Source organism: Pseudonaja textilis, chromosome 2 (assembly GCF_049901715.1).
Source record: "Pseudonaja textilis isolate UNSWEBS1 chromosome 2, rPseTex1.2, whole genome shotgun sequence".
In the NCBI taxonomy this organism is placed as follows: domain Eukaryota; kingdom Metazoa; phylum Chordata; class Lepidosauria; order Squamata; family Elapidae; genus Pseudonaja; species Pseudonaja textilis.
The window spans coordinates 85,883,577-85,896,783 of NC_141991.1; the positions used below are offsets into that span (position 1 = coordinate 85,883,577).

Genomic DNA, 13,207 nt, shown 5'->3' on the forward strand with positions numbered 1-13,207 from the left:
AGGATGCTGAGCTTGCTGAATATTCATGCCAAAGTCACGAGATTCCAGCCAGAGACATCAATGTATATCTGAGTACCACATTAACAAAATATAAATAGCATTTGGCTCTCCCCCCACCCCAGTTGACATGTGAGCAGACAGCTGAAGGCTTATCCTCAGTGCACTGATGTCTACTTTAGGACTTTCTCCTATTGTTGGGCCTGTGATATCAACTGATGTTACAAGGGTTCCAACACGACTGAAGTTGCTAGGACTAGTATAAATTGATGTCTGTTCCATACAGGTTACAAGCCAGTCAAACAACCAGAGGCAAATGGCTAAATATTACAGAATACAACAATGAAATGAACACATGACACTGAAAAACTGGAGTTTAATATGTTGGTCTTTAACCGGAACTCCTAAAGAAATCATAACCTTTAAACACATTGACCAAAGCGAACATCTTTCAAGTTTGGTTTCATTATTCATTCTTCCCATTCTAGTTTTTTAATAAGTAAAACTCTTATTCTTGTTGTTTGTCGATTCCAGTTTAAAACACACATACACAGACAAGTTTACACCCACCCAAAAGGTCCATAAAACTCTTTCCCTTATTATTTTTACAGGATCTTTAAAGATAGTTTTAATACACTGATCCTTCAAATCTAGCTAAATGTTATTGGCATCCATCTTAAGAGAGGATTGATTTATTAGTAGTATATTTTTTAATAATGTTGATGTATTTCTATATTATTTTATAACCAGGCAACCTGTGAATTTTTGGATCACTCTTTCAGATATTTGCAAGTGCAGAGGGACTGGGTGTGATTGTGTGGGGACTGGAGACTTACCCGAAGAATTGGCAACCTTCCCTGCAAGCTTCCCAGGAAGGAAGTTGCAAGTTGAAATCTGCTACTGTGATCCCACCATCACCTAAGTGATCCGCATCGACTTTTTCCTGCAAGCTTCCCAAATGAGTTGTGGGAAGATGTTAGGGAACACCTAGAGTCACCCCAAACAGTGAGATGAGTGGCATATAAATTTAATAAATAATGTTATTGAGGATCATGACCACTGCAGCATAGCGGTAATATTGAACAGCAACCTCACACTGAAACGACTTTTTCAACAAAGAAGTGATTGCATTCCTCCTACCCCACCCCACCCCAGCTGAATGGCTCATGGGCTGCTCTGGAGCACAGCTCCCCGAATTGTCCTGCAGACTGCTGCTGCATGGAGGATCTTGTGGATGATTCTAGGACTTTCCCTAACCCCGGAGTGTCATATAAACTAAGCTCCCTTGCTAATAAATTGAAAAACCTTCAGTCCAGAGAAAACTCTCTTTTATGGAGTTTTCCCTGGACTGGTCAGTTGATCATCTTCACTCTGACTCTTGTAACCCAGCCAGAGTTTTGGAATTGGGCAAGCTACAGAAACTCTTATAATAATAGTTGTTACTTAGTGCTAATCAGAAGCTAAGATGCCAGTTTCCTATTTTTCCCTATGCCAACAAACCTGTATGGTAGGTGAAAGTGATAAGACCAAAGTTGTCCATGCATCTGCTGTAGCTGAGGTTAACCATAATATATTCCACCTGCTCCCAGTCTACCAGCTTAACTGTCAGCTCACAGAAGTGAAGTAATTTCCATAACATATTATATATACTGCTGTACAGGTTTTATCAGTAACAGCAGTATTAAATATGTGAATCATACCGAGCAATTATTATAATCAAGTATTGCACTTAAGGGATGGACAGGGATTAAAATCTGAGACTGCAATGCTTATGTACTTTAATTATTTCTACTCCAACCTACCAATCATTCATAAATTATGAACCTGGGATCATGGACAGTGATGTAATATCACCAGAGAGGGTATGGTGATAGGGAGAGGAAAAATAGGTGCAGTTTTTCTCTTCAGGTGGGAAAAATCCTCCAGGGTATTTTCACTTTTTAATGGTCTCTTTAACCTTTGCAAGATTTTAGCACTTATTTTGTCCCTTAAGCTAATGAGCCTTAAAAAATGCCTCCCATACCCCCCAGTAACAGTTTTGGTTTGTACAATCTAGAAGCAATGGAGGGCATAAATGGAATACCTAATGAGGGCAGATTATTCCATCCAGAGGAGCACCAGTTATATTTTGGCCTTGAAGAGTTCAAAATAATAGACCAAGCAACTGTTGAGTTAAAAGTTTTATTCATTCAACATCTCACATTACAAATATTTAAAAATTATATGCATACTGCTATAAATAGTCATTTGCAAACTATTTAATAACATTAATTTTCCACTAGCACTTCAACAAATGAACTCTCTTAAAAAAAGAAACTTGTGTTATAACTTAGAGTAGAACATACAAAAATATGAACTTAAATTGTGAAAATGACTTTAATAAAAAATGAATTACCCTTATTTAAAATGCTATAATAAATACTACAACCTCCCCATACACAGTAAAAACTATATGGAAATTCAGCCAAGTAGTACAAGTAACTGACATACTTAAATAACTTTTCCTTCTGATAATATGAGCATTACATTGGGGAAAACATATTAGGGATTAGTAAAAACTAGACACCCACTTGCTAAAAGTTTCACTTCCAAAAAATATAACAAAAGAATCTGATGAAAATTATAAAAACTAATTATACTTTAAATTTTAAAAATATAAAAAATAAAACAGTTGAATACAATATTGTCCCAATTCTTACAATGCTATCAATCACAGTAGCTTTAAAATAAGATAATAAAATAAAGCAAATGACCAAAACCTCTTTTATTCCTTTTTTTAAAAAATAATCTCAAATTTACATTAGTAGAAAGATTGATTTCTGATTCTTTTCTTTAGAAACACCAGCAAGAAAGAGGATTTACTAGAACAGTAGAAAATGACATTTTTAAATGTCTGCAATTAAAAACAAAGAATTACACTGCAAAGATCTTCCAGAAGTCTGAAATAAGTATTGCACATAACTTGAAGTTAACTTGCCACAATTCATCACATTCAAGTTTTAAATCACCTTTTAAAACAGAAGGCTTTAACTCTTCAAGAAACAAAAAGGGGTGAATTATCAAGTCTTTCCAACAGCATCCTTATAAAACACTAAAGTCATTCACTGCAAGTTTTAGATTTGCGTTCTGCAGAGGTCTGTGTATGGAGAAGTAGATACTATATACCAAAAAAGCACGGGGCAGTGGGGTTCTTTTACATATAAAATAAATCAGAAACACTTTATTTTACATTGCAAAAATAACCATGTAATTACTCTGTAACTACATTGTAAGTACATGGCCAGTGCCATGCTTCTGAAAGAAAATGACATGCTTGTTTACACCCCTTTAAAATAAAGTGATACCCTAGGATTTTTAAACTAATTACATGTTAGTTATGCTTGGAGTGACATGGCAACTCCACTTTCCATGTAATCTGAAGGACATATTATATTAGCACTATTTCGAGTACAGAGTAATAGAGATAATCATTTATGCCCTGTAAATTGAAGTGTAACCAAATAATCTGTAAACACGCTTTTCACACAATCACCACAAGTGAATATTAGTAGAATAACATTTTTTAATATTAGTCATGCATACTAACATTACATGCCCACCATTGGGCAGGCTTGAGTTTATTTCCTTAAATATGATTTAAAAGCGCAGACACATCTCTGCAAACACCTAACATCAATTTGTTAAGATTAAAAATGGCTAAACATTCACCAAAAAACATCTGCATTTGTGTATTATTTTTAAAAATCTATTAAGAAGCAGTAGACAATTTGGGATGTTACTGTTAAACTTCTACTCTATGTTTATGCATTAAATTTCAAGAGTCTAAAGACAAACTCTCTCATTTGTCACTTTCATGCTTTTTAAAAATTTCTTTTTTTTAAGTCTCAACTTTACATATAAGTATTTCTTAAATTATATGTACACCAAATACCTGGTGCTGGGCTAAAGATGTTTAAGCAACATGCTTTCTTTTCTCTGCAAATTCTAAAATAGCATTGCCAGTGCACAACATCCATAATTCAAAATGTATGCAGAGCACTGAAATGTATAAAAAGCAGAATATAAGAAAATAAAATTTATTAAAATTATTTATATTAAAAAATGAAGTATATGAAGATCTCTCAGTAATAAAAGTACAAAAAGCTACTCTTTGCAATATGAAAAATTGAGGTATTGCATAAAGAGATATCCCGTCAGTGAAAAGTGTGCCTAAAAATGCTCACTGTTGGAAAAACAAGATATACAAAAGTAGTGCATAACAAATATACATTATGTGCATGACAAAATAAGTTAGCTACAAAAACACTGTACCGAAATTCAGCAGGTCATGTACAAAGGGAAAAAATTATTATTCAAAGCTACTTCTCAAACAGTGTTATTTCTTGTAATGGTAACCCATCTCACCTGTTCACTGGATAGGATCGGCACAATAAGACACCCCAAGCCACCTACAAGCATTTTTTTAAAAAATTAAAAGGAATATTCCAACTATAATTATGTACTTCAGAGAAAAAGGTCCCTGACAGTCTACAAAAGAGCACTCTCCATTTGCATTTCCTGTTGTCAATATTTGCAGGGATTCATTAAAAGGAGCTCCCTTTCTCTACTTGACAAGTAGACAGCAAATGTCTCCATTTTGACCTTTGGAAAATAACAAGGGTATGTATCATGTACTGAAAACCAAACTGCCTCTGATAGGTAACTGGCAATGGAGGAAAGGGATGGGGAGGAAGAGAGCTTACAAAAGGGATGCTTTTTCTCTGTAGCTGTGCTTAAGCAAGTCTTTGGTTTAAGAGTCTATGGTGGTATCATGCCAGTTTCAGATTCCAACTGGCTTTTTCTACACACTGCTACAACCCCATTACTGTGGTTAAGAGATGAATACATTCCCTCCTATCGATTTTATCAAGATTTACAAAGCATCAAGTGTATTTCAATCTAATCAACACCACCTTGTGCCTTAGCTTTAACATATGCTGTGTTCCCCACTTACATGTTTATAACACTTCATGCATTACTCAGCAAGTTGGAGTCCTGCAACGGTTTATGTTCTGTGCTAAGTCCCAAACAATTTTTTGGGGGGGTTAGGATTCCTTTTACTCACTTGCTCTCTGTTGAAAGACAAGCATATCCTTTGCAGACATGCATGCCTCTTCATTCAGCCAACAGTGCAAAACATCCCTGGAAACAAACTTTACTTTGCCCTCTTATAAATTGCTAGGTTACAGCTTTGTTAGGAGGTTAGAACTGGTTTCACATCCCAGAGTAAGCTCAAGAAGCAGACAAAATTTGATATGTATTGGAAGAGTGGATTAATAGTATTGGGGGGGGGGGGAAGGGGGGAATTAAAATGTACTCTTGAGGTATATCTTTAGGTTCTTGTATTTCATGTCAAAATGGAGAGCAAAGGCTGGCCTCTGATTTACATTAGTAAATTAGGATATAGAGTTCTATATAGCCATCAAAAATAAAATCTATACATTTGTTCTTCAGGAGAGGACATGCCAGTTCACAAGTTGTCATTACTTTAGCTTTGGTAGGATTTGTAGGGCTGTATTCTGATAATGAAATTTCTTTCAAAACAACAACAACAACCACAATAATAAAGAATAAGTGCACTCCCCACCCACCCCCCAGTTATAAACTGACCCAGGATTTACATTCGGGAACTTTAAAAATGTGATTGCTTGGATGAAGAACACAGATCTAAGCTCTGCCTACTCAATTAGTAAAAATTTGAATGTGGTGGGAAGTTGGAGGCACGGTGAGACACAATACTGTGCTAAAGATTTAGCTTCAGAACCCTTACATCAAACAAAAAAGAAACTTAATGCTGCTTTAAACCTTGCTCATGCATTTTTGTTGCTTTAAACATGCTCTTTTCTGTTACTAAGTTAACAGCTAACTGTTTCCATTGCTATAAAATCATCGGTGGCAAGAAAACAGGCTTCCCAGAGGCTTGGCTAGGGAAGGGGGCTAGGAGAAGGAAAGGGCGGGTCGGTTGGACAAAGTGTCAGATAAGATTCATAGTGTTCCTATCTCATGGTTACTTTAATAAAAGTAGTCTATTGATTTTGTTATTAGCAATAATTTAATTAAAAAACAAAATACTCTATTGTTTCATTTCTCTTAATATTGTTCTTTCTTCCTTCAAGAAAAGATAGCAGGAAAGCAGTGTCCTCTGGGGAGCCAGGAAGGTAAGAGACTCTGGCTTCCATGCACTGTGTTATCCATAGGAAAAGAAGTTCCCCATAAAGTTTAATGACAAGATTCTACAAAATACCTATAGGATTATAGGCCATTCTTTTGTTACACTATTTTTAAGTTACAGACTACAACAGCAGGACATGCTATCTTGAGTAAGAGGGACTAGGAAGGGAGGGCAAAGGAATCAGGAGAACAGAAGAGTGCACTTATTTTGAGGGCCTGCATATGAACACACTGCAGTAATCACTTAGTTCCAGCGGAATGAAATATGTCTTGGGCGATCTCCTCCCTCTTTCACCAGGGGCTTGTGGAATTCCCTGCCAGCGCGTGAATGGATAGCAGCCCAGCAATATTCACAGTAATACTGCAGACAGGTCACATTAGCACAGAAAAATGGAGCAAACTTTCCACCACAACGGGCCCCCTGACATTCATCACACAGCTGATCATCCAAGACATATGGCTTAACTTCCACCTGTGATGAAAGAAGGAGAGAAAACGCATACATTTCTTAAGTTTGGCCTCATTAGAGAAAAGTGTAGTCCAGGTGTTGTTGTTTTTCCTTCTCTTCCTATATTTCTACCATCCAGCTATACATACTACAGATACCTCAGTAAACACTCTCCTGCACAGTGAACAAAGCTTTGCTAGATCAGACTAGACATGGAACTAGCTCATGATCTTTTTTCCTAGTACTGTCTGAACAAGCAAAACAGAAAAACGGTAGCCTTTCCCTGTTGTATGGTCTCTATCAAAAAAGTAGTAAATACTGTTCCTGACAGGCTGGCTTCAGCTTTCAACTCACTGGACAAGCATATACCAGTCATTATCACTCAAAGGTGAAAAGAATAAAATTGGGGTCTGGAAAATACCTCATGTTCTGAGTTTATGTGGAGAACACAAGGAAAAAAAAAACCCCAGGTAATTACATTTCTTTTGTTGAGTTATATTTCATAAAGCTACACTCTCTACGAATTTACCTAACCCTCTTTTAATACCATCCCAGCTTGTGGCCATTACCACATCCTGTACATGATGGCACTTCCCTATTATTTAAGATGTCTATCAAATTAACTTTGGGTTTCACAATATATACTTTCTGCTGAGGTGGGTGTTTGTCTGATAAAACAACTAAAGACTCCTCAAATTAGGTAGGTTTTACTCTGATCGTACCCATTATTTAAACACTGCACTAGGGGAATCTGATTAAATTAGTAATTGTACTAAATTGACATTATTTCAAGGCAATTCTGATCATACTGAATCACTCTGAAGTACAATGAGACATTCCCTGAGAATTAGAGATTTAGAATGTTTTGGTGAAATTAAATCTTTACCCCTTTCCTTTATTTAAAATTCATTTGTAGGAATGTTCTGTATAAACAATTTCACAATTTGGAGGATCTACAAATGGATCCCCTTGATTTTTTTTTTACAAAGATAAAAGCTGAATAGTCATATAAGAGCCTTAGCATTGTTTTGTAACTTTGGCATATGGGGATTCAGTTTCCAGAATTTTCCAATCATAGATTGTTATAGGAATTCAATTTCCAGAATTCTCCAACCATCATAGTTATTGCTGAGAATTCTAGGTATGGAAGTCCAAACACGTTGACTTTGCCAAGGCTGGAAATACTGAAATATAATGCAGAGTAGGAGGGTCCTTTCAATATGGAACTCTATTGATTCACATCCCCTTTCTTCTCTCTCTCTCATATCATATCATATCATATCATATCATATCATATCATATCATATTATTATATTATATTAATTATTTTATATATATATATATATATATATATATATATATATATATATATATATATATATATATATATAATTTGTTTTCTGAGGTTCTTGCGGGTATTTGTATGTGGATCTTTGGTTATTCGGGTTTTCTCCCGTGTAAGATTGGAAGTATCTAGGCAACGTTTCGATGAAGTCTCATTCATCATCTTCAGGCTTGTGCCTTCGGCTCTGTGCTTCTCAGAGTGATGTGAACTTGCAGCTGCTTCTTCCTTTTAACTGCTAGTGGGGGTGTGACTTGATTGGGTGGGGGCTTGGCTGTGTTCTGATTGGGTGGTGGTGTGTTCTCATTGGTTGGGGTTTTGGCTATGTTCTGATTGGCTGGAGGCGTGTTCTGTTCAGGTGGGGGCTTGGTTGTGCTCAGGTTAGTCTTAGTTGCTGGGGGATTTGAGCTGGTGAGCTGTGATCCTGCTGTTTGGCTTCAAGTTCGTGGTCGTGCCGCATCTTCATGGTGGGTGTCAGTTCGCTTCATGTATGGCTCGGAGGGGTTTGAAGTGGGTAGTGATGCAGCTGCAGTGCAGCTTCTGGTCCGTGGTCATGTCCCATCTTCTGTGTGGGTGTGAGTCTGTTTTCTACGTGGAAGTGTGGTGGTGGCATCTTGTGTGGCCCTCATGGGTGTGGGTCTGATGTCAGTCTTCATGTTAGGTACTCATCTGTTCATGAGGGTGGGTTTCCAAATGGCTGGTAGGCGGGAGGTGTCATCTCGTTTATTCATGCTGTATGGGGGGTTTTCTATCTCTATGGCTTCTCTGATTATTGAGCCGAAGACACAAGCCTGAAGATGATGAACGAGACTTCATCGAAACGTTGCCTAGATACTTCCAATCTTACACGGGAGAAAACCCGAATAACCAAAGATCCATATATATACATACATACATACATACATACATACATACATTCGTAGATTTTCACGGGTACAGGTATGTAGGTCTAGGTGTGTTCGGGTCTTTTCCCGCGTAAGATTATGAGTATCTTGGCAACGTTTTGACGAGGTCCCACTCACCATCCTCAGGCTGGTGCTTTTGGCTTGCACTGGCACAAAGCCGAAAGCACCAGCCTGAGGATGGCGAGTGGGACCTCGCCAAAACGTTGCCAAGATACTCTTAATCTTACATGGGAAAAGACCCGAACACACCTAGACCTACATATAAACATATATATATTTCTTAAGTTTTCACGGGTATTTATATGTATGGTATTCAGCTTTGTTCGGATATTTTCCCACGTCATTATAGTTGTGTTTTTAAAGTTGTAGCAATGTTTCGGCAGAATCTCATCTGCCATCATCAGGCTTCTGTATAGTGTTCGTCTGTGAGTCAGACTTTCACAGCCGTTTCTGTTTTAAATTTGGTGCTAGCCTATGCTGTGCCAGAATGGTTTTTTCTTCATCCTGATTGGTTGGGAGTCTTGGTCTGTGTTTATTGGTCTTGGAGTTTGCTGTGTTCTGCTTGATTGGTGTTTCTAATATCTTCTGTCTGTTTTGTAGGGTTTTTTGTCTTGATTGGCTGGCAACATTGTGTTTCCTATATTGGAGGCTTTTAGTGTGGCTTGGTTCCGAATAAATGGACGGCTATCAATTATTAGGAAGCTAGGTTTCATCTGGGTGCCTGGTTGGGGTGTGTTTGAGCTGGAGGTATCAGGGGGAGTCTGTTTGTGCCAGGTGTCTGGCTGGCTTGTGGTGTGGAGATTTTTTTGTTTGAGAGTGCAGGCTTCCAGATAATTGACTCCACCAGACTGTCAATTATCTGGAAGCCTGCACTCTCAAACAAAAAAATCTCCACACCACAAGCCAGCCAAACACCTGGGCACAAAGAGACTCCCCCTGATACCTCCAGCTCAAACACACCCCAACCAGGCACCCAGATGAAACCTAGCTTCCTAATAAATGAAAGCCCTCCATTTATTCGGAACCAAGCCACACTAAAAGCCTCCAATATAGGAAACACAATGTTGCCAGCCAATCAAGACAAAAAAAGCCAGAAAACAGACAGAAGATATGAAAAACACCAATCAAGCAGAACACAGCAAACTCCAAGACCAATAAACATAGACCAAGTCTCCCAACTAATCAGGATGAAGAAAAAACCATTCTGGCACAGCATAGGCTAGTACCAAATTTAAAACTGAAACAGCTGTTAAAGCCTGACTCACAGACAAACACAATACAGAAGCCTGATGATGGCAGATGAGATTCTGCCGAAACGTTGCTACAACTTTAAAAGCACAACTATAATGACGTGGGAAAATACCCGAACAAAGCTGAATATCACAAAAATGGCTCAAAATCACAAAAATTGGAAAGTACAACTTATTCGTACCATTTCCACCATTAGAAGGTAGGAGAATTCATTTGCTATTTAAAATAAATTTCAAAAGATATTCTGTATCAAATAGTTCAAATTTAACTGCCAATGCAAACATAAACCAATTAATTAACCCTGACTCCATTTACACATCATGTGAATAAATGCTTTGGCTATAAATGTTATTTAATAACTCTGTATGTATGTGTGTATACATATATGTATACATTTCTATACATGTAAAGTATCTGTGACTATTAAAGTATGTATGTCCACAGATAAATTCTGAATTTCAAGAAGATATATTTAAGGAAGTCCTTGATCATATTATATCAAAATCTAAAACACAGGAATGGGAGAGCTACTCTTTATTAATTTCTCTCAAGTGTACATGTGCCAAACCCACAGCTTTAATAATGGCAACATTTACCTATGAATCAATTCACCTTACTAAAAGCTATGGTAGAAATGTTTTAACTTCTTGCTTAGATTCTGTCAGTAATACATTACATATCCAGAAGTAGAACATTACGTGCCTTCCAGAACTGGAAGACAAGCCACACAAATCAATAATCGTTTTACTTTTTCTATCTAAGAATGGCATCATTCTAAATTACTGGGTTAGAACAATTTAAGTTGCCAGAAAAGAGAAAAACAGTGTAACAAAAATTGAAATGGTTCATAACGTCTTACACCAACTTTCCCCAACCTGACTGTAGCTCCCAGACAGCTTTTAGCTTGGAATTCTGGGAGTTAAAAATCTCAGTACATCTGAAGAGCATAAGGTTGGGAATGCTGTCTTACACAGTGTCAAAACAACACATTTCTTTCCAATCTTCTTTCCAGCGTATATGTCAATGTGATAAAAGGAGAAGTGAATTTATGTTGCAAAGATATTCTTAGTGCTGCTGACTTGGGTTGTGAAAATGTGTTGAACATTAACAGAGATGGATGTTTAAATAATCGACTATTGTTGCTGTACAGATTATATTGGATTAAAATAGAATGTGTGCAAGGAAACTTAGAAATCCAGCAGAAACATACTGGAGCTGCATGCCTTTAGCTCTGATAAAGCAGCTGCCTGTTCTACTACAAAGCATTCAGGCAGGGTGAAAGAAAGGCTAATAGTAAGCAAGTCATGCAGATGTAAAAGGATAACACTAAAAGCACAGGCTTATTTTCTGTGCCGGTAGAAAAGGCTCCAAAGGGAACAACTGGCTTTGGACTCAAAAGGCAGTAAAAAAAATCAATTCTTTGATATTTTGGATGACTGGGGGGGTGGGGGGGCAGCATTGCATTTAAACAGTTGTTTTTGTTGTTCCTATCATGAAACGGCACTTATATGGACATAAGCCAAGAAAAGAATGCTGTGTAATAAATAGAATATGCTCTAGTACTTACCCGTTTATCTATCTCTCCATGTTGCAGCTGAACAAAGCGGGCACTGATAGCAGCTATATAACTCTGTTGATTGGAAAATGCAACACGCCCAGCTCCTTTTGGGTACTTCAGTTCAGGGTCAGTATCAATTCCAGCATAGCAAACTCCTCCATACAGCCGATCCATTATCATTGCAAGCTCCACTAAAATATAGTAACAACAAATATGCACATAAATCCCCCTTTTTTTCCTAGGCTCTGGGCAATGGAGTTTCTACTCTTCTATCTAAATTTCTGTTCTTCTATCTGAAAACAATGAGAACGTCAGCAAAAGTTAATAAGCATATTTCCATATCAGAAATTCTCAACAGCAAGGTCACTTGGACAAAGTCAACAAGCCAATTTCCATACCTGCTCGTAAGGGTCGTGGAACTCCGCCTACAAAAATGGTTTTCCGTGGATCCAGAGGTTGTGAGCCATCCATCACAAAATCACTGTCACTAAGATTCCAAGGTCGGATCTGAACCTGCAAGTAGAAAACAGGACTTTATATACAGTTCTAACTATGAATCAGAATGGATTTTTTTCATAGCAGTAACACATTATTATTTTGTGCCTGATCATGTATATCAATTCAAGGCAATGAACATACCTAATACTCCTGCCTCATATTTTCCCTGCAAAACCAACCCTGTGATGTGGGTTGGGTGAGAGTGATTGGCCCAAAGTCGCCCAGCTGGTTTTCATGCCTAAGTGAGGCCTAGAACTCACAGCAATACAAGTCACATCCCAGTAATATAGAGAACAGAGAGATTCCACATTCCTCTGCTGTTATTTATCCATTTGCTTCAGCTGATCCATTAACAGAAGTGTCATCTGTGCATGCACATATTTGGTCAAATGATAGGAAATCCTCAAAGAGGCTTTGCCAGCTTCCAAGAGGAAGATAGCACCTCAACATTATAATCAAGACATTCAGAGGGGAAGTTACTTCACAAAGCTTCCCTTTGAATGAATCCCAGAGCCTTATTAAATAACCATGAAGGTACTGAAAGGAATTGCTGAGAAGAGGAATTGCTTTAAGAAGCTCTTCACAAGTCCTGGTCATGTTACTATTGCATCATTTTTCCTTCAGATTCAAAGAGCTACAGAGCCCCAGTATTTAGTCTGCAGGATGGAGATGCCCAACACCTGCTTGACCATCAAAATAACCATGTAAGTATTCTACAGAGTCTCAATAGAAACTATAATAGAATCTGTATCTTTATCATGATCCCACTACAGACAAAATCCACTCTCCCCCCAATTAACTTCTATAGATAAAATTAACACTCCTTCCCAAAAAGAATTCTCCCAAAATTCTTCCATTTATGCTTCTTCCTTTTGATTTGTCCAGATTTTGGCTTGTGCACAGAGGTGAGGACCAAATGTGCATGGAAAAACTTCAAAAAATAATCCATACGGAAAGAGAGGGCATTGAGACTAAACAGTAAATTATAGTGCAGGGGA

At 37.5% G+C, this 13,207-nt stretch overlaps 1 protein-coding gene across 2 annotated transcripts in view; it reads right to left on the bottom strand.

Moving 5' to 3' along the window:
* Positions 1-2,164: 2,164 nt before the first annotated feature.
* Positions 2,165-13,207, bottom strand: part of CPEB4 (cytoplasmic polyadenylation element binding protein 4) — a 59,634-nt gene continuing 48,591 nt past the window's right edge. For both annotated transcript variants that reach the window (XM_087924509.1, XM_026696392.2), the window contains 3 exons: positions 12,110-12,224; positions 11,721-11,902; positions 2,165-6,679 (listed from right to left, as the gene is read on the bottom strand). In XM_087924509.1, the coding sequence (XP_087780635.1) occupies positions 6,452-6,679; positions 11,721-11,902; positions 12,110-12,224 (525 nt within the window). In that variant the 3' untranslated portion in view covers positions 2,165-6,451. The remainder of the gene's footprint in view (positions 6,680-11,720; positions 11,903-12,109; positions 12,225-13,207) is intronic.